Below are 22138 nucleotides of genomic sequence, written 5' to 3'. Positions count from 1 at the left end.
CGAGAGCCCCCGCTCGTGCTGCGGGGTACGGCACCGGTTGCCGTGCCTTCACCACCGAGCTCCGCCGGGTGAGGTGGCCTTCCAAGTTCCGCCCCGAGCTGCCGGAGAAGTACGACGGGTCTATCGACCCCGTCGAGTTCCTCCAGATCTACACGACGGCCGTCCAAGCGGCCGGAGGCAGCGAAAAGGTGATGGTAAACTATTTTCATGTTGCCTTGAGGGGTTCCGCCCGCTCTTGGCTTATGAACTTACCCCCAGGATCTATCGGCTCCTGGGATGACCTGTGCCACCAATTCGTGGCCAACTTTCAGGGCACATTCGCACGTCCCGGTTTGGAGTGCGACCTCCACGCCGTCCAACAGCAGGAAGGGGAGACGCTACGACGATTTATACAGCGTTTCAGCCAGGTTCGCAATACTATTCCGCGAGTGGCCCCCCATGCTGTTATTGTTGCTTTCCGGCAGGGCGTCCGTGATGAGCGGATGCTCGAGAAGCTAGGTACGCACGAGATCGAGACCCCTGCGGAACTTTTCGCACTGGCCGATAAGTGCGCCAAGGCTGCGGAGGCCAGGGCGTGGCATGCTCCTCGCCCCGCTTCCGATCAGCCAAGTTCTTCCCGCTTTGATAAGCGGGAAAAGAAAAAGAGAAGGAAGCGCGAGGCCGCTCCCGTCGAGCCAGCCCAAGTCCCCGCTCACAGGGTGCCGCAAGAGCCCGATCACCGGCAAGAGCGTCGGCCAGGTGTCGATCGGCGCCCCGTTAGGGCCGCTGCTCGGGCTCCTCCTCGGGCCTCTGTGCCCGCGAGGGCCCCGGCACCGGCTTGGGCGCCAGCTCCAGCAAGAGCCCCGGCCCCTGGCCGAGCTCCTATTCCAGCGAGGGCCCCCGCTCCCGCGGGGCCCGAGCCAGGTAAATGGTGTCCCATACACCTGACCAGATGGCACGACCTCACGGAGTGTCGTATGGTCAAAGGACTCGTGGAGCAGCGCCAGAGGGAGCGCGACGAGTCCCGCGGAGGAGGCGATACCGAGGTCGTCCCCAACAACGCCGAGCTCGGCTTCCAGGAGCCCGAGCATGCGGTCGCCTTCATCGACGGGGGCGCTTACACACCCTGCTCGCGCCGTGGCATCAAGGTCATGCGGCGCGAAGTGTGCTCGGCAACCCCGAGCGAGGAGGCCACAAGACCCCTAAGGTGGTCGGATGCTCCGATCACGTTCAGCATGGCTGATCACCCCGTTAGTACTGCAGCCGTGGGACGGCTACCTCTGGTAGTGTCTCCCACTATTTGCAATGTTAAGGTCGGCAGAGTGCTGATCGACGGTGGTGCCGGCCTCAACCTCCTTTCCAAAGAGGCTTTTGAGAAGCTGCAAGTATCTTCCCGACGCCTAAAGCCGTCACTCCCCTTCTGTGGAGTAACTCCCGGGCACTCCCTGCCCCTCGGGCAGGTTGAGTTGCCTGTCACGTTCGGGAGCCGGGACAACTTTCGCACGGAGTGCGTCCTCTTCGATGTCGCGGAGCTCCCTCTCCCCTACAACGCCATCCTCGGGCGTCCGACGCTCGCCAAGTTTATGATGGCCGTGCATTATGCATACCTTACGGTTAAGATGCCCGGCCCCGCAGGCTCTATCTCCGTGATCGCTGAATCCGGCGGCGCTGTCTCCTGCGCCGAACAATCATACATGGCTCTGGTCTCAGCGCAGGCCGAGGTTGATGGCTCTTCAGGGGGCCCGGGACCCTCTTCATCCAGACCCCGACTCACCGCCGACACCTCTGTTCCAACGAAGGAGGTCGAGGTGGGCGAAGACGCTACCCAGGTTGTCCGTATCGGCAGCGACCTGGGCAGCAAATAGGAAAGCGCGCTCGTCGCCTTCCTCCGGGCTAACGTGGACGTGTTCGCCTGGCAACCGTCCGACATGCCCGGGATCCCTAGGGAGGTGATCGAGCATCACTTGGCTGTGCGTCCGGACGCCCGCCCAGTGAAGCAGAAGGTCCGGCGGCAGGCGCCAGAGCGCCAGGAGTTTATCCGCGAGCAGGTCCGCAAGCTCCTCGACGCCGGATTCATCCGAGAAGTCCTCCACCCCGACTGGCTAGCAAACCCAGTCATCGTCCCGAAGGCCAACGGCAAGCTTCGCATGTGCGTGGACTACACCGACCTTAACAAGGCTTGTCCTAAAGATCCCTTCCCCTTACCTCGCATTGATCAAATCGTAGATTCAACTACGGGATGTGATCTTTTGTGCTTCCTAGATGCAAACTCTGGGTATCACCAGATTCGCATGGCCGTAGGGGACGAGGAAAAAACTGCTTTTACTACCCCGGTGGGGACTTATTGCTACATGTCAATGCCTTTCGGCCTGCGCAACGCTGGATCATCCTTCCAGCGCGCCATTCGTATCACTCTTAACTCGCAGGTTGGCCGCAACGTCGATGCTTACATCGACGATCTCGTGGTCAAAACCCGAGACCGCGCCACCCTGCTCGAGGACCTTGCCGAGACTTTCAACAGTCTCCGCTCTACCCGCCTCAAGCTCAACCCGGAGAAATGTGTCTTCGGGGTGCCGGCGGGCAAGCTCCTTGGTTTCTTGGTCTCTGGCCGAGGAATCGAGGTCAATCCGGAGAAGATCCGGGCCATCGAGCAGATGCGACCCCCGGTTCGACTCAAGGAGGTCCAGCGCCTCGCCGGCTGCATGGCAGCCCTCGGGCGCTTCATCTCCAAGCTCGGGGAGCGAGGGCTCCCCCTCTTCAAGCTTTTGAAGAAATCCGGTCGTTTTGACTGGACGTCGGAAGCCGAGCAGGCCTTCCGCGACTTAAAGAAGTACCTTACCTCGCCACCCGTTTTGGTGGCTCCCTCCCAAGGTGAGCCCCTACTACTTTATGTTTCGGCCACTCCACAGGTCGTAAGCATAGTGCTGGTGGTGGAGCGCGACGAATGTTTGGGGCCGGGTGCTGGGTCCCAGCTCCCAGAGGCCCCCGATCGTTCACTTATCCTCGCGGCTCCCCCTGGGCAAGGGGTCGAGCCCGAACACACTGCTCTTCCCAGCCAAGGAATCGAGCCCGAGTGCCCGGCCAGCCCCGACCATACCGCCGACCCTGGGGGCTGTGGCAGCCCCCCGGGTGGGGCCACTATCCGGGCCCGCCGGGTACAGCGACCGGTGTACTTCGTCAGCGAGGTCCTCCGGGAGGCCAAGACAAGGTATCCCCAGGCGCAGAAGCTACTCTATGCCGTGCTCGTCGCCTCCCGGAAGCTGCGCCACTACTTCCAGGCGCACAAGATCTCGGTGGTTACCACTTATCCACTGGGACCCATTCTCCGGAACCGGGAGGGCACCGGGCGCGTTGTCAAATGGGCGGTTGAGTTGGCGGAGTTCGACCTACACTTCGTCTGTCGCCAGGCAATCAAAAGCCAGGCACTCTCCGACTTCTTGGCAGAATGGACGCCCGTCCCCTGCGTCATCCCAGAAGAGATCTCTGCCTATCCTGGGCACGACGCGCCCGGGTACTGGGTTATGCACTTCGATGGCTCCCTCTCGCTGAAAGGCGCAGGGGCCGGAGTGGTTCTCTCCTCCCCAACGGGTGAAGAGCTCCGGTACGTCGTACAGTTGCAGTTCCGCGCGTCCAACAACATGGCGGAGTATGAAGGTCTCATCGCCGGCCTCCGGGCTGCGGTGGGGCTCGGGATTCGTCGCCTCCTGGTCAAAGGGGACTCTCAGCTGGTCGTCAACCAGGTTTCCAAGGTGTACCAGTGCACGGATCCTCAAATGGCAGCGTACGTGGATGCAGTCAGAAAGCTCGAGAGACGCTTCGACGGCCTCGAATTACGGCATATCCCTCGCCGCGACAATGCTCCGGCCGACGAGCTCTCTCGCCTGGCCTCCTCACGTGCGCGCGCCCCTGCCGGAGTCTTTGAAGAAAGACTCGCACGGCCTTCCGTCCTGCCTGCCGAACAGGATGAAGGGGAAACCTCGAACTCAATTCAGGGGACCCCGGCGGTGCCCTCAGTGGGAAGCCTCGTCAGGGCGCCGCCGTCCGGCGAGTGCGCTGTGCTCTCCGAATGTTCTCAAGATGCCTCGCGGATGTCTGACATCCGAGGGTACTTGAAAGAAAAGTTCCTACCCGAGGATGAGGCGTCTGCCGAAAGGGTTGCTCAGCAGTCCAAACGCTATGCCATAGTAGATGGGGATCTCTACTGACGTAGCGCAGGAGGTGTCCTCCTGAAATGCATCTCTCGGGCAGAAGGCGGCGATCTTCTCGCTGAGGTCCACGAAGGCGAGTTCTTTCAGGTTGGCGACGGAGGAAGGACAGCCACTCCCGAATCCGTGGAACATCGAGCATCTTCGACGCTACTACCCGTAGATGGTCGTGCTCGCGGTTCAGGTTAGCAAGGCCGGGGACTTCTCCCCGCCCGAGCAGTCTGAAGGCTTCGCCCCGTGGGGTAAGTCGCTGTCGCCCAACCTTGTAAATATTGCACATTAAGTATTTCAATAAGCAATCGCTATGTCAAAATACTTTTTCTGGATTCCGTATGTTTAATCTGTCTAGTGAGGAGCTCGGTTGTGCGAGAAAAAGTTCGCTCTCTCTTTTTCCCCGCTGACAAAAGAATCCCGATCGGTATGCATGCGGGCAGTCGCCGCTGACTTACGTCCGCCATGGTAGGCTGTGGTGTTCGGTGTCGTGACAGGCTCCCGGGCACTACCGAGTTTCGGGGTGCTCCGGGTAATCCCATCGCTCGAGCTGCTCGAGTAGTCCGGAGCTCGGGCCCCCGGAGCGGGCTGTCGGTGCTCGGTCTGGTCTGTCATACCCGGGCACCACCAAACCATAGGACCTCTGGGTTATGCCTCTGACCGCTCTTGTCCGCCGGTTTGGGTATTCGAGAGGTCTCGGGTCGAAAACGAGAGCAGTCTATAGCAAGTACCGCACTGACAGAGCGCACCAGACAAAGAAATCCTATTTTTTCTCTTAAGTCACAGGCTGGCGATCACGAGCAGCTCGGCCGCGAGGGCTTCAATGCCCCGGTCTCTGGTCGGCTCCAGGGTCCTCGGGCGGTCCTACCACTTAGGCATGGGTGGTCGAGATCACCCGACCCTAGGAGCCTCGTATGCCTCTGGGCACTCAGGCGCTCCGTTAAAAGAATCGAGTCCCCGGGCACCCGAGCTCGGAAGCACATCCCTCCTGGATCGATGAGCCGGAAGGCCGACAGCTGTCCGATGAGTGGTTATATTCAGACAAGTCTGCTTTAAGTAAATTTATGTCCTCGAGTCACTCTCGGGGGCTCTCGCGGTTTAATCTGTTCGGCGAGGTGGCCTCCTCGCACGCAAAACCCTGCCGCGTGACTATTTTTTCCCAGAACGACAGAACGGTCTGCAGAAAAGAGTAGCGTGCTTGCGATAACGTCTGACCGAAGCCCTTCGTGGTCGTCGTGGTGTTCGGTCCGCTTTTAAGGACCCCGAGCACTACCGAGTCCTCGGGTGCCCTGGGTAATCCTATCGCTCGAGCTGCTCGGGTAGTCCGGAGCTCAGGTCTCGGGGGCGGGCTGTCAGTGCTCGGCCTGGCCCGTTTAAAGCCCGGGCACCACCGGACCGCGAGGACTCTTGGTCACATTCTCGCCCGCACGCGTCTCCCTTCTACTAACTGAGTGGTCGCAAAGTGAAAAAGTGTTCATCAGGCACGGCGTGTTCCGGGCGGGATCGATCCATCTCCCGGGCAAGGAAGTCTCTGTCTTTGTTCTTAACTTAGGCGATGCGGATTCGTGAGAGCTTGAAGGCCGACTGTGCCAGTAACAGCGATCAAGACAACTTCATCCTCGGGGACGGGAAGGTCGGGAACGGCCCGACTGAGTACTCCCCGGGACTTCGAAGTAAAACATCGGAAGAAGCATCGAACACACAGAGAAATTGGAGTTGCGAGCCCAGGGAAAAACAGCCATTTAATATTCACAGGATATTTCCAAGGCATTTTCTAAGGGTTCACTCCTACATCTACAACAAAAGAAAAGAGGCTACAAAAGATCTAGTCGGCGGCAGAGGCGTCGGCTGAATCCTCTGAGTCATCCCCGGGGACTGGCGGCGGCGGCACCTCTCGCCTGAAGCCGGCCGCCACCTCGGCGGCGGTACTCCGGACCGCTGCCCGGGCAGCCTCCTCCTCAGCCTCGACCACTCCCTCCCGCGCCGGCTCCAGTGGGAAGTTCGGGTCCCTGCTTCGGTAGCAGGCCAGGACGTGCTCGGCCACTGCATGCGCCAAGCCACGTCCCTCCCGGGCGGCGAGTTCCTGGACCGCCCAAGGCAGGGCCTCGAGGCGCTCGCAGACCTGCTGCAGCCCCAACACTTGTCGTGCGGGGCCGTCACCCTTTGTGTCATCGACAAGCCGTCCAAGACCACCCTTCTCCACGGCCCGTCGCATCCGCCGGAGTATGTCCTCCAGCATATGCTCAAGGTTGACTCGCGAGACAAAAGAGGTCTCGAGCTTCTCCTTGGCGGCCCGCAGCTGTGCCTCGAGTCCCTGGTCCCCGGCCGGACCAGAAGGACCGCCAGCCGCGGTGGAGGCGGCAGCCTGCTTCGTCTTGGCCACCATCTCGGACAAGGCGCGTTCGCGCTCGGCCAGTTCAGCCTCGTGCTTCGCGTTCTCCTCCGCCCTGGTAGCCGCAGCGGCCAACGCAGCAGCAGCTTCGCCCTCTCGGCGACTTAATTCGCCTTCTCGGCGACTCAGCTCATTCTCCCGCCGGGCCAACACATCCTCCTGTTGGGCCACCGAATCCTCCCGGGCACCGAGATCCGACGCCGATAGCTCATTGTCCACTTCCCGGATGGAGACGTCCTCCTCCCAGCGCTTGAATTCTTCTCTGATCTTCCGGAGATCGTCTTCCCAGCGCTGGAGGTCGGCGCGCGTCTTCTCGGCCGCGCCCTCCCGGCGGGCCAGCTCGGCTTGCCGCTCCTCTGCAGCCTGCTCCCGGGCTGCGACTGCCACCTCCCTCTCCTGCGCCTGCCCCATCCTGGCAAGGGCCTCGGCAGCTTGCTGCCTCGATGCCTCGGCCAAGCGGGCGGCGTCTTCTCGTTCCCGCGCGGCCTCTGCCCGCGCGGTCTTCAGAGTTTCTCGTTCCCGCGCGGCTGCCGCACGGGCCTCCTCCTGGGCGCCCGCTAGCGGCGCCTTCTCCAGTGCCAGGCGGGCGCGCTTGGCCTCGAGCTCCCCCTCCTTGGCGTTCACCACTGCGCCCAGCCGCCCAACCGCTACTTGGACACCTTCAATGGCGGCCAGGAAAGGATCGGCGGGCTGACCGGGCACCGGTGGGGCCCAGGCTTCTCCGCAGAGTGCCTCCAGGGGGGCCGAGCTCTCCGCAGGGCCTTGCACCGCCATCCGCCCCGGGCTCTGCCTGCCCGGGGTAGGCTCCGCCGGAGCCAAGGTCTCGGACGGCGGCCGAATTCCCGCATCGGCCGCCCTGTCCACCGGCCCCGGCAGAACATCCACCTCCACCGTTATCCGCCCCGGGCTCTCCGCGCCCGGGGTAGGTTCCGCCGGCGCCCTTCTCTCGGTCACCGCCTCCGCCTCTCTCCCAGGGGCCACCACGTCAATTGGCACCTCCGCCGTTCCTATGCCGGCCTCCGCCGTCACAGCGGGCAGGCTCGGCTCTGGCCCCGGCGCCTGCTCTCTCTCCGTCACAGCAGCGCCTGCAGCCGGCCTACGGGAGACAAGTGAAAGTTGTCAAAACTTAGTTCGGGCCGAAAATGCCCATGGAAAAGCAAGAAAGAAGACTCACCGATACCGCCATTTGGCCGCTGGGAGCCTGATGTCCGGGTCCGGCGCCGTCGGTCCGGACTCCTCCCGCCGCCTCTTCCGCTGAGGGCTCGGCTGAGCCACTACGCGGGCCACGGGCGCCGTCGTGCGGGCCTCGGGTGCCGCCGCACGGGTCTCGGTCTCCACCGTGCGGGCCGCGGGCGCCGATGCAGGCCCCATCCGCACCAGGCGCGGCTCCAGCACCGGAAATGCCGCCGCTGCCGTCGGCGACGGCGGAGAATCCGGCACTAGGATCAAGGCCCGGGGACGCTTTCCCCGATCTCCCGGCGCCAACTCCTCAACAACTTCAGTGGCGCCCTCCTCTCTGGTACGGCGGCTGCCGCTTGCGACGACCCCTTCACCAGCCTGCGCCGAACTACCAGCAACCTCATCGCCAAGTAGTTCCTCCAGCCCGGGGAGTTCGGAGGCCTCAGGACTCCGGCTTCTTGGCCGGTCCACGGGCCCCTGGGCATCGAACTCCGGCAGCCCCGCCATAATGGCCACCCGGCTGGGGTTGGCACAGAGCGCCATCTCCAGCCACGGGAGTTCCGCCCAGCTCATATCCTCCGTTCCGGTGATCACCCTTGTCATCCCCCGCAGTTCCGCCGCCCCCAGATCCCAGCTCGCGCCAATCTGGGTCCTGGTGATGTCCTCCGGCCCGGTGTAGAACCAGCTCGGCCGGGCCCGTTCTCGCAGAGGCGCCAACCGACGACGCAGAAAATCCGCCACCACCATGACGGAGGTCAGCCCGGACTCGCGCAGCTCCAAGATGCGCTCCAATACCGGCTTCAGCCTCGCGTCTTCTGGCGGCGGCGCCTCCCACGTCGATCGCCGAGGTTCCGCCGCCTTCTCTGGCAATTCGAGGCGCTCGTGGGGATCGATGTCGACGAAGAACCAGTCCCGTCGCCATTCCTCCCACTTGCTGCGCATCACCTGGGGAATGTAATGATCCCCCAGGCCTTCCCGGAGCCGAAGGTTGCAGCACCCCGCGACGTCCGCCGTGGAGTGCCCCCTCTTCTTCCCCACCAGTCGAAGGACGAAGAAGTGGCGAAGCAGCGTCGCCGACGACATCACCCCCACGAACATTTCGCAGAGATGCGCGAAGACCGCCAACGCCACGACAGAATTGGGGCTTAGGTGCACCAGTTGAATGCCGTACGTCTCCAGCACTTGCAGGAAGAAGGCGGAGAACGGCGGCACCAACCCCGCCGCCACGAAAGAAGTGAACAGGACGGTCCGCCCAGGGACGGTCGTTGCCGGCGTCAGAGTCGCCGGCCTCACCACCGCAGCTCCTTCCTGACCCTCCGGTACCAGCAGCTTCCTGATCTTATCCGCCGCCTCCTCGTTCCTCAGACGAGACTCCGGTAAGATGCTGTCCGAAGTCTTGTCCCGGCGTCCTCCTCCAACCCTCGTCATCTCGGCAAGATGGGGGATATTTTTTGGTGGTGAAAAGAGAGAGAAGGGAGAATGCTCCGGTCGCCTGGGGGTTTCCTGAGGGCTTCGGAGCACAAAGAAGGCAGGAGCGCAAGTGCAAGAGAGCGTAAAAAGGGGAACGGACCGATCCGTTCCCCCTTTTATATCTCAAAATTCGAAAACTGCCGCCCGAACGGTTCGCTCGGCGAAGCGTCGCCTCGATCGGCGCAACTGTCAGGCGAATCTCCCGCCGATCGCGCGATGTCAGCGGTTGCCAGGCGTATTTTCCTCGATCTGCGCGGCGACCGCGCGTGCTGCCCGTATGGTTATCATACCCTTCGGAAGTTGTGTGGACACGCGTCCACTCATTTTCCCGTTGGAACGTACTTGAGGTCTAGGTCCGCAAGGGCCACCTCTCGAAAGCTTGCCACATGGTGTCCGCGCCAGCCTTGGCCTCGGTCGCGACGAAGGGCCCATTCGCAGTCTCCGTCCCATCGGCTACCAACGGGCCCGGGGGCTACTGTCGGTGTATTCAGAACCAGGGGTCCCTAAGTCCCGAGGCCAGGCCGGCCATCCACCACATGTCACCACCCTGCAAGGTAAGAAGAGGCTAAGCCCCGGGAGAAGGTGCTCGGGGCCGCCGCCTCTGGTTCCCGAGCACCCTAGTTCCCCGATGATCCGCAGAGCCCAAATACCAAGAAGGAAGTGCTCGGGAGAGAGTGCTCGGGGCTGCACATGGCAGCCCCCGAGGACTCGGTGCCCCGAAGGTCCCACCGAAGTGCTCGGGAGAGAGTGCTCGGGGCTGCACGTGGCAGCCCCCGAGGACTCGGTGCCCCGAAGGTCCCACCGAAGTGCTCGGGAGAGAGTGCTCGGGGCTGCACGTGGCAGCCCCCGAGGACTCGGTGCCCCGAAGGTCCCACCGAAGTGCTCGGGAGAGAGTGCTCGGGGCTGCACGTGGCAGCCCCCGAGGACTCGGTGCCCCGAAGGTCCCACCGAAGTGCTCGGGAGAGAGTGCTCGGGGCTGCACGTGGCAGCCCCCGAGGACTCGGTTCCCCGAAGGTCTCACTCAAGTGCTCGGGAGAGAGTGCTCGGGGCTGCACGTGGTAGCCCCCGAGGACTCGGTTCCCCGAAGGTTCGCGCAAGATCATTCAACGACCCGAAGGGTCCCGTCGTCAGGGTGTCATCCAGTCAAAGGCCCAATGCCGCATTTAATAGGCACGCGCGGTCTGACATCCTAACATTCTCAGCTGCCCACGCCCCAGTGTCAGACCCTGCCATGCACTGGCAGGGGGGCGTGGGTCCATTAAATGCACGGGTCCCGTCCCGTTTCATCCAGGTGCCTCGGGATAACGTTGCCAGAATCGAAGCGCTCCGCCTGCCACCCTGCCCTGGCAGAAGACCAAGACAGGGTGGGCGCACCGGGCACCTCTGAGGCTGCCCGGTGGGCCCCCTTTATGGCGCCCGAGGGCTTCCACAGTGACGGGTGGTCGGATGCGCGCCGCATTTCTGCACCGCCCCTGTCACTTCGCCAAGACGAAATGATTGCGCCTTTCTCCGTGGCACCTTGGCATTCGCGTCCCCCCTTTCCCATTCAGGATATGTTGAGGTCGACGCGCCTATAAAAGGAAAGGATGGAGAACACTAAAAAAGAGAGAGCAACAGCCCCCGACCACAAGACGACCAAGAGACCAGACAACCAACAATCTCCGGCGAACCAGACCAAAGATAGATCGACAGACACTCGAACCAGCTCAAGTTAAGCTAGAACATAAGAGCCTCAAGCTCTTTGTAAACAGTTCTCCCCTTAGAACCAGATACCTCCTTGAAGAATCCCCTTCAAGGATAAATATAGCGCTCATACAGGAGTAGGGTGTTACGCCTCTGTGCGGCCCAAACCTGTCTAAAACCCGGCGTACCCACTTTTTCTTGCATTAGGGTGATCGTCTCCCACTAGCCATCGCATTTATTTCCGTTCCCGCTTATTTCCCACACAAGCTTTTCCAGGATCACCCCCCCCGGCCGAATCTCTAAAAAGGGGTCTCTCGGGATCCCTGCGACAGGAGTTCACTCTCCGACAGCAAAGGTGACATAAATTGTGCCGATAAACCTGAAGGGACTTGTTGAAATTTGCTATCATTATTGGGATTAGAAGTGCTAGCATCATGCAATTGGGGCTGCTTTTTAGCTTTTTCATCTTGCAATTCAATAACCAAAGCCCTAATACAACTAGATAGCACATGATCTAGAATTTTGACCAATGTTTCAGAATTATTAAACATAGTAGCACCAATAGATTCATCAACCATATGTTCAATGTGTTCTTGTAAATCATGAGTGGAATCGCTTACATTGGTCTTTACCACATGCTTAGCATGGACGATTGACATCAAATCGCCCTTCTTGATTATGCCTTGACGTGTTTTCTGATAGCATGCAAGCACCATCTTCTCTACCTCCCGCTTTTGAGCTTCAATAGCTTAGCGATCCTCCTCGGGAAGCTCTTCAAGTGTTGGCGAGATAATGTTGCCGGTGTGAATTTTGGCCTCCTTGGTGTCCATGGCAGAACAACAGTGCAAAGGGAGTTGGCACCGAAACCCTAGGTTTGGATATTGATGGAGAACCGTCAATTCCCTAGTAGAGTCGCCAATTTGTGTTGGGCGAGGAATTTGACGAGAAATTCCAGAATATAACATCCTATCCGCACATCGCGAAGCACACGCAACTCAATCCACATACCTTGCATTTCTTCATTCTGTAACACTCTTCCTTTGTCCCTTCAATTTTCTTTACTTTTCACATATTTGGGACCAAAATGCCCCTGCCCAGCCACGGGCTAACCAAATATGATCTCCACTAAGTGCATGAACAATGTTGATACTTATGACTAGATCTTTAAGAAAAAAGCGAGTGTTAAATATCTGTATAAAAACTGTAATTTTCAATATAAATAAAAACTATAATTACTTAAACATAGTTAACTATCATGTTAGCACTAATATAAACAACGATGTTAAAAAAACATTCTACCCTCTACCTAAACACATGTAATAGTGCAGTTAAAAAATACCATTTTTTTTTCATAAGCACCTCAACTAAACATCTCCGTACATATGCTCTAACTTGCTAACCTGTACCAATCTAGTTACTTCCCTTGCACATCTCCTTTTCTATCTCCTTGTCCCAACCAGTCTTCTTCCTCCAGCCTCGTGGTTGTCTTCTGCCGCCCACCTGTTGCTCCAGACCCCACAATCACCAGCGCACCATTCCACCCCACAGCTCGGCGATCTGCCTGCCTCCTCCTGCCCCGCCGTACCCACCATCTCCTTCGACAGAGCCAGCATGCAAGGCGCTGTCAGGACCTCGCAGTCCGCGCGTGCATGACACATCTGTTGGTCGGCTCAGGCTAGTGCTGCTCCTGGTTGGGCGGTTATTCAGCGACCCATACTGTCACATCCTAAAATACTAATTATGTAATTGAGTATGTATGATCATCATCATATATAATTATACGTATTTATTTATCGAGTTGAGTCAAAAAGTGTTTCAAAGTACTTTAGAGGTGGTTTAGAGCACTTTGAAGAAGCCACAAATACTTAGAAAAAGGTGTAGAGTGAATATAAGGGGACACTTAGGAAAATTCAGCAAAAACCACCCTCGCTATCTGACTAGGCTTATCCGCAATCTGACCACCAGGTGTGCAGCCACGTGGGCTTGCTACATGGACATACCATGGTCTGATCAGGAGAATTAGCAATCTAACCGCCAGAACTCAGCAGAGGCACCACTTAAGGCAATCTCTCTCTCTCTCTCTCTCACTCTCTCATTCTCTCATTTGTTCCCACTCTCTCCCTCTCTCCACCAAACCTTAGAAAGAGTGGAGCGATCCATTCGTCACATTCGAAGGCTGAAGTTCAGAGGAAGGGATTTCACGAGCTTCCCGGAGGACTTCCCCAAGTCTTCCCCCCTTTTCCCCATCGGATTCGCCTCCCACGCTGTTTTCTCCCACCGCGAGCTCTGTCACCCTCTGAAAACCAAATCGGTAGATCGAACCATCCCCGAGGCAAACCGATCCAATACAAAGTTCACCCACGCCAAGGTGAACCTCCATATACCCTTTTTCTGTCATTTCCTAGCTCATATCGGTTGTCGTTTCATTTTTTGCCGCGAAAACGTTAGCTTCACCTAGATCCAATCCATGAGGTATTTTGAGTTTAGCTTGGTGAATATTGTACAAATCACTTTAGAATCACTACACTAGCCCTATGGAGCACTTTGGTACCCTTCTTGTTGAAGGTTTCGCTGGAGTCCTCGCCGGTGACCTTGCAAGGGTGCTGCCGATAAGGTCTAGGGGTCTGACCGCCGATAGATCCGGTCTAACCGTCAGTTAGGATTGAAGAATCTGAGTTGAAAATACTATACAGGGGTCAGAACGCCACTAGGGCCAGTATGACCGCCATACAGCGGTTTGACCATCAGTATGCATGCGGTCTGGCCGCTAGAGGCCAAAACTCTCTGCAAGCTGGTGGTCTGATCGCCACCTCTATGTTGGCCTGATCGCTAGCCATGTAAGGCTATGTGCACTTAGGTTAGCTTGTACAAGGTTTCAAACTTCAAAACTCTAATCACGTATCAATCTTTTGCAAATGTTTTCGAAGAACACCGCTCTAGTATTATTCAAGAATACATCATGTGCACACTTTTCCATTGTTTATTATGTAAGCAATGCATTCTTATTCCGTTTAGAGACGCCAACCTCCCGAAGTTTTGCGAGTGTTGTGCGGGAAGTATCAGGCAAACCCTAAAGCAGCAAGATAAGCATCTAAGCATATTACACCCTTTGATTGAATTGTTGAGTCTAAATTATAAGTTATACTTTATGTAAGTTTACATGTTCAATGAGTCGATATCGGACGTCTATGAGTAAAACCTATGTTGATACATTACCTCTACCTTGAGTTATTGATTATCCATATCCTTGTAGCCTTGATAACATTGTCGATGTCTAACTTAAGAGTCATTCAAAATGTTTAGCGATGCATAGGTCCTTAGTAGAAGTCGAGCAATGGTTCATCCGTTGTTCATAAGCTTAGAGTTTACTTATTGTTTACAAACATGGATTATGATATTGTTGGTTGGATGAGTAGTGAGGTTGAGGCAAGATGTGAGCGGTGCTAGAGGTGTCTTCTGCTCCAGAGGAGTTTCTCAAGGTAGTTCAGGAGAGGAGCTCAAACACCATAGACCGCTTGCATCGTTTTAGCACCGTCCGTTGGTGCAGTTGACTTTAGCAATTTGTGTACTGATCACATGCTGATCTAATGGTAAGGTAAGCCAAATATCATATGCTGTGTTGACACTTTCCTTACGGTCCTATGACGTGTAAGAGAAAAAGAAAGGGAGAAGTAAGGTGACGGAGAGCCAGAGGTGTCCGAGACACGCTTGTGGTAACCCCAATATCATAGGGATATTGCAAGTAGGTGGTTTCGGGTATGAGAAAAGTTGACACGGATACCCCTTAGGTGGGTTTGTGTGGTCACTCAAGCCGTATGATTCTCGTGTCGTGTGGGTAACGTTGTACCCCTGCATGGCATAAAAATAATTTGAATAGTCGTGCTCTCGGTCATGAGAATACTTCTGTCCATTTGCATCGGTCGTAGAGTCACGAATGTGTGATATTTGATATAGTTTTGTTGGGTATGGTTGTTGACTACATGAGATGGTTACATTTACATTTATGTTCATATTATTTACATGTTTGGAAATATTTGTTTGGTTAAGTATATGTGCTTACATGTATGTTTCTAGGTTGCTTATGCATATAAATTTACATAACCTTGTGACTTTTTTTTGCTAATGGCTAAATACATAATTTTTGGAGTCGGATTATCTATATGTACCCTATATAGATTAAATCTTGCGAGTACCTTCGTACTCACACTGCTTTTTCAGTTACTTTTAGTGAGGAGGAGCTCGTTTTTTCTACTTTATGCCCGCCGATATTGGTGGTGGATCTAAGTAGACAATTACTCTTGAGTGGTGAAGCTTTTGGAATGGGGTCTAAGGGTATGTGGCTCTACTCTTTTTTATTATCTATAATTTTGTTTTTACTATGTAGTTGATATAATATTTTATGTAAATTGTTGTAAATGATTGAATGCTTAAGAATTTGTAATTTAATATTAATTATTCACTCTTTCTTAAATTTTATTGTGATATTATATGTTAGAAAGATATGTGTTCTGATCTTGGACACAAAACACGAACTGAAACTACCGATATGATATTATAATTAATTATTGAGGTTGTAATTACTAATAATAATTCTTCTAATAATTAATTAAAATACTATTAGAATGATTCCTCATGCATACAATAAACATTTCGATTTCTTGCTCGGCTACAAGCAGACCTAGCAACCGTTACGGCTTGCTAAGCCACCAATTGGGTCTCGATCCATGAACCACAAGGTAGGAATCAATTCGTTGCTAAAATAGGAAGAGGGATAAATCAAGAAAAGGGGTCTCGATGCATGAACCACGAGATAGGAATCAATTCGGTGCTGCAATGCAAAGAGGAATAAATCAAGCAAAGGAAGTGGCATGACATAATTATGTTGTGCTCGGTCGAGCTCTACGTGGCTTGGCAGCGGCATTTCGGTCCCAGTTACGTGAAAAGAAAATGAAAACGAGAAAAAGGAAGAGTGTTATAGAACGAAGAAACTCGCGGCGCGAATGACATATTCTGAAAACCGTACGAATTGAGTATCATGTGCTGCATACGCGGTGCGAATTGGATGCTATATTCTGGATTTCTCGCGCTAGGCTAGGCTGAAGCCAGAACATGCCGCTGCCATTCGCCGTGATCGCTAGCCGGATACAAACAACCACACGTTGGTAGAAGGGCGGGTCATGCGCGACAGCTACAGTGCAGCCGAGGAAAGCCATGCACGTACTCGTCGCCGTCGTCGTCATCGGCGAGCGGATCAGAACGAGCAGGGGGAGGAGGGCGGGGACGGCTGCAGCGTCGCAAGCTCGCGGTGGATGCCGCCAGCAACTGGGGTAAGCCTTGGGATCCGGGGAGGAGAGAACCTGCCCACACGGCCACACCCGGCGACAGATGCTCTCAGCTATTGGAAGGAAGATCGCGACGGCGCCGGGTGCTACATCCATTCCCGTGAGCTGTGACCGCGTACTGTTGGTCTCTTCCGCAATTCAGGGGCGCACCATGTGCTTCGCATTGATTAGGAGAACGGCCTGTGTTCCATCCCACGGCTCCCGACCCGTCGTGTAGATCAAAAGAGGGAATGAAAGAACGTGCCAGGGAAAGATACGGCTGCCGGTTCTCGCTAGCCACCGGCTGGGTTTCACAAGTTCCTCGTGTTCATGCACAGGAGCTTCATACTGCTACCCGTTTTCTTTAGTTGTTCTGCAATTCTACCTAGACTAATCAGGTATCCCCAGCGTCGTATCACTCTTGTAGTCTATTTTGTATGGTAAATTCATAATATATATGGTTTTGTAGTCGGTGATGCAAAGATGTACGGTTGCAGCTCGAGTGCTTCTTGACCTTGGCAACCCTTTCCTCTTCATCATGCTGCCGTGTCCTAACCGAAAGATACTCTGCCTAGCTATCTGCCATCCTGTCATTGCGAACACAAGGGAATTTTTGCCACAAACTAGTAGATAGGTGTAAACATATAAATAGTAAAGATTGTTCATATTGATTCTATCATCGAAAGTATCGTTTCACCGTATTTTAAATGAAGACATTGGCTGTTTACAAATTTAGACTCGTTTGCTTATTTACACCAAATATTTCGCTTACGGACGCCGCAGCTGCCCTTCGCGTCGATCCCATCCAACCGTCTCCTCTCCCTCATCAAAGCCGTCCGTCCGTCCAGCGCGCAGAGAGAGAAGATAACGTCGTAGGTGCGGAGCAAGCCGTAAAGCGCGGGCGCGGGCCCGTCGGGCACCGACTTGCTGTGCACCTGAGATATTTTCCCTCGGCCGTACGCTGCCCACCCGTCCTTTCCAACCGGGCCACACCACGTTCTTTTGAGGACGTGGCCGGGGCTCGTCAGCGTCGCCTTCGCTTTTCTTTTTTCCCGTTCCTCTTCTCCTCCGGCTCCCACCCACCACCTGCTAGCTTGACTGCTCCCTCCGGCTTTAATGCCTCCGGCGCCGAGTCGGTGGTGCCACTAGAGCTCCGAACTGTCTCTGTAGTAGAGTTACGCTGTGCCTGTGCGCGGTGTGGGTGGCAGTGGTGGTGACGGTGCCGTGGTGGTGGTTGAGTGGTTGGGATGGGCAGGGCAGAGTTGGCGACAGGAGCCGAGGAAGCTGTTGCGTGGCGCGTGTCTCCCTGTCGCCCACAGGTTACGGTATTATTATTCCCCTACGAGGAATGAATACTGGAGAGGGAGAGGGAATTGGAATTTGAGGCGTTGAGCTGGGGCAGGGAGAGAAGCGGGTGCCTTGATCCATTTGCGCCTCGGCTTTCGTCCTCCTCGTCGTCGCGAGGGAAAATTGGGTAAGTGCTGCTTGCTCTTGCCGTTTCTGCGTTGGAGTTTCGCTGCTTCTTTGGGCGGTTTGGACCGAGAGCTGCGACCAAAATCTTCGCTTGTGGTCGTTTTTTTTTTTGCTGCTTTTATTAGGAAACAATCTTCCATATGTCCAGAAGAAATACAATCTTGTAGGTTACGCTCGGAGTTTTCGTTTATGATACGACTACTCCGCCCCGACTATATAAGGAAAGGGAGAGGCTACGCCAATCGGTCAAGGACAGGTCCAGAGGAAGCTAAAACTATATCTGATTCCAAGCTAGAGATTTCGAATCAGATCGAATTCCCAGCAAGAAACCGAATAAAATAAGCCTAGTCCGGTAGGACCAGAGACTCCCATTGAGATCCATGACAACGTCATACTATGGTGGATTCATCCGATAAACGGCTTCAGGACTTAGAACACGATAGAACTTACTGAGAACCTTAGGGTTAGATTTAGACAAATCTCAATTGTAATTGTCTTTTCTTGAGATTAGTCAATGTGAAACAAGGTGTACGGCTATTATTCTAAGAGAGATGAAACAAGGTGTACGGCTATTATTCTAAGATAGATATGTACTTGTATATAAACTCATGTATCTCTTTTCGATATGTACGTTGAGACTAGTAGGTATCCCTATTTTATACAAGTATTCGTATAATCAACTTTACCAATCATCTGACAACTCCTTTTGTCTTTGTGCTGGAAAATTGCCCATTATATTGCCCTTCTTCCATATATTCCCTAAAGTTGCTAATACTAGCCGAATTGCCTAAATTTGAGAGTACAGTTGTATCAATAAACCCCTTTTTATGTTTACTTGATTTACAAGATGTATGCATCAATTTTCTGTCAGAGTATGAAGATTTCGTTGTGTCTAATTGTTTGCCTTCTTTTCCACCTTTGACAGAAGTTTTGCAGCTAGCAAGCTAGTGAGGAAACGTAAAATTGATTCTATACTTTGTACTTCAATCATGTCGGACTGCGCTGGGAGTATATATGATAAGAAAGAAGATTTCAGTGTTCTTTTGAGCAAGAAAGATCCTGGAGAGTCACCAGAACACAAGCATTACCTGTGGATGTCACACTGGACCAGAGCAAGCAGCAGTGCAGAACTCCAAAATAACAAGAGCTGCAATCGTTTGGAGGATATCAATAAGGGCACTAGTACAAGAGATAGTGCCATTTTACCTTTTAGATTCATGAAATCTACAGTGGCTGAAAGGGTGATGGTAGGAGTAAGCCATGGAGGTGCCTCTGTTCAGCATTCTCAGGAATTCACTTCTAATATGAGGGCTGTGGCACATGATGTTTGCAAAGAATTGGGAACGAAGAATAATGAACAGGGTGATCAGTCTTTTGAAAGATCTATGAAACATAAAGATGTGAACTTACATGCCAGTGCAGTAATCTCCGAAGCATATTCAATTCGCAAGCTTTCACAATTACCATTGGATTTTCAGAAACTTGGGAGCTCAGACAATCTGAGTTCAGATTGGAGCCACTTTCCTATGTTCGACATTAACCGAAAAATTGACAATATACTCAACCCAAAACGAAGGTCTGCACTTGATCCTGCATCTCTGAATGTAAACATGTCTACATGCCATGTGATGGCATTGTCATCACAGGAATATGGGATGCACTCTCATCAAATAGCTGATGAGAATATGGATATATGCAAACCTGCAGGAGCCATTGTATCTGACCTAGAAGATCCTGCTGGCCTCAGTTCTGATCCTTCAGGGAAAAAGTTAAAGAGACATTTATTGGATACAATGTCATGTTCTTGCAGCAAGGACGGCAATGACTCATCAAATTGTCTAATAGATGAGCAGCATACAAGCCACTATTTTGCGAACTCTAAACATGAGCCACCCTATGCGTCTTCTGAAAAGAAGTTCAAGTTTGTAGGAAACAAAAAGAATCAAATTGCTGCAAGTGCATTTCACAATCAGAAGTCAAGAACATCTGCTGTTCATAAACAACAAGATGCTACAGGAGTCATGTATTGTGCACCATTACTTGGCAGAGAATTTCAGAATGAACCAACAAATTGTTCCAACATTGTTTCAAGTTCTTTATTACCTTACGAGCAGCCGCATTTGAAAACACAGAGAATGGAATCTGCAAAAAAATTTGAAGACACTTACATGTTACCTGATCCAATTACAAACACATTGACAGTAAATAGCAATGGTGAGCCGTGGGCACATGGAAAAGAGTCAACGGAAAAATCTACAGGCTCTTGTAAACTAAAAGGGCCCTGTTTGTTTGAGAGGCTAACAATACCTTCCAAGTCACAAAGTGCATATCCTAAAAAGTCAGCGTCTTCAGGAAAATCTAGTGGTTTTAGAGTTTGTATGTATGGTACAAATATTGGTAGTCGTCTGTTTGGAGCACAGAATCAATCGTCAGCTAAAACTGAAACATTGTACAGTGACACTCTTATTGTGTCAGAATCCTCAGCAGGTTAGAGGCAATTTCTTGTTTTAATACAATATGAGCGAAGAGCATCCTTTACTACATGTTGTTTGTCTTAAAAGATGTTTCTTCGTGTCGGAAAAAAGAAGAGAGAGAGAGAAAGCAGTATCAGTGGAATGACACCTAATATTTTTTTTCCCTGATGGTATTATCGCTTAGACTCTGACATGTTTTTTTCTGGATTCTTTCAGGCATTGCTTCACTGTCGGCACAGAAGGTATTAGTGTTCCATATCACTCCGATCTCTTGTCTTACGCATAGAAAGAATGTTGCTGAACTAACTTATATGACCTGAAATTGTTTTTTTTGTATCATTTGCATATTACCTTGCACGAGTAATCGCCAAACATTTCCAGTGCAATTTTCTGCATGTTAATCTGATGCAAACTTGCCTGAGAAGGCTTATAGACTGTCATGAATGCATTTTCATGCACCATCAACATGTTTTTAGTTTTTATGACTTCAATCATCTATGCGGTTTATCTCTCCTGCTTATGCTCTTTAGTTGAAATCATTGTATTCGATTAGATTTGGCTCAGCATGCAATAATTTATGCTCGCCTGCGGCCTACCTATTGCTTCTTGTTACTCCACGTGATAATTCTTTCAAGGTGTCTGTTATTCTCATGGACCTTTAGCGATTAATAAATCATTATATTGATATTGTTATTACCAACAAATGCATTACAGGAGTATGGTTGCCCAAATGAAGCGAAAATTGAGCAGCTGGCAACTCAGTCCATGGAAAAAGATACAGAATACAGTAAAGAAAACAGATTCCAGAATGCGAGTGAACATCACGATGTTTCCTTCAAAGCAGCTAATGCGAGTAAGCAAGAATCATGCATGCCCAGAACAGGAAGCACGAACCTAGATCTCATACCATTCCAAACGGGCAGGGTGAGAAATCGAATTTCCAGTGGTATAGTTCAAACACAAGTAAGCACTCAGCCAAGTGATAGATGGCTCAAGCGCCTACAGATTAATATATCAGATCCTGAAATTCCTTGTTCCAAGAGATCAAAAGTTGGAGACAGTCTTCCACTTAGAGAGGCAACTTGCTTGTTTGGCATGACACTTCATTGCGACAAGGATGATGCTGAAATGGTCGACCGTTTTAAGGAGGACCAGGTGTTGGGTGAAGGGAGTAAACTCCAAGACAAGCAAGAAATACCCCCTGTTCCAGCCAAGAGTATGAATCGTTGGATAGGAAGATGGTGCCAGGGTGGCACTCCCCTTCTTCATGAAGACCCAGGTCAAGGAAGGCAAGCAACAAAGCCTGATCAGGCATCCGAGGAGCTTGGAGGCCAGTTCCCGAGCATCGCAGCAATGGCCATGATGGGGCGTGCAATGAACAAGCTTCGGCCCTGTGAGCATCATCAGAAGGGCCCTCTTGTGGTGTGGAAGACAGAGTGATTCTGGTTCGAGTTTTTGGTTTGGGTAATCTTCTGGTTTCTTTCAAAGAGCGTAAAGCAGATGTGAATGTTGCCAGTCATCGGTTCTACGTCACGGTTTATTTTTGTTATTATTGTGTTCTTCTGAAGGAAATTAACTAGTAGCCACTGATGGTGTTCTTAAACCATCAGCAGCGAACTATACTCGTGTCGCTATGATGTATTGAAGGCTCAGCTGAAGGGCAATATCATTTTTTATGTGCAGAATACTTCGTACCTGCCCCCTCTTTCACTTTGTTTCCACTATTCCACGAAATGTTGGGTGTTTGGAACTGCAGGCTGTTACATGGACGGGAAGATCCAGAATAACTAGTCCGGCCCTGCGTGTTGCCAAGGGTGTAAAGAAGCGATAACAGGCGTGCGAGAAAATTAAAAATGCAAAACTAAACTTGCAACAAACAAAAGGTACCAAGTAAAATAAACTAACAGTGTCTGTTTTCATAGTAACATTGCCGTTGGTATCAATCTTCTTTGGCTGATATAAATTTGACAG

At 53.0% G+C, this 22138-nt stretch overlaps 1 protein-coding gene across 1 annotated transcript; it reads left to right on the top strand.

Annotated features, from left to right (window-relative positions):
* The first annotated feature begins 17192 nt into the window (after positions 1-17192).
* LOC133929361 (uncharacterized) lies at positions 17193-21852 on the top strand. The gene is made up of 4 exons (XM_062376086.1): positions 17193-17694; positions 18619-20180; positions 20384-20409; positions 20882-21852. Exons 2-4 carry the CDS (start codon positions 18683-18685, stop codon positions 21605-21607), a joined length of 2250 nt encoding a protein of 749 aa, XP_062232070.1. The 5' UTR covers positions 17193-17694; positions 18619-18682; the 3' UTR covers positions 21608-21852.
* The last annotated feature ends 286 nt before the right edge of the window (positions 21853-22138 follow it).

The sequence above is a fragment of the Phragmites australis genome, chromosome 9 (genome assembly GCF_958298935.1).
Source record: "Phragmites australis chromosome 9, lpPhrAust1.1, whole genome shotgun sequence".
NCBI lineage: Eukaryota > Viridiplantae > Streptophyta > Magnoliopsida > Poales > Poaceae > Phragmites > Phragmites australis.
This window is presented reverse-complemented; position numbering and strand designations above follow the sequence as displayed.

Coding starts and splice junctions, on each gene's coding strand:
- LOC133929361 (XM_062376086.1), top strand. CDS start 18,683: ATGTCGGACTGCGCTGGGAGTATATATGATAAGAAAGAAGATTTCAGT. Junction 20,181..20,383: donor TGTGTCAGAATCCTCAGCAG/GTTAGAGGCAAT, acceptor GGATTCTTTCAG/GCATTGCTTCACTGTCGGCA. Junction 20,410..20,881: donor CTTCACTGTCGGCACAGAAG/GTATTAGTGTTC, acceptor AATGCATTACAG/GAGTATGGTTGCCCAAATGA.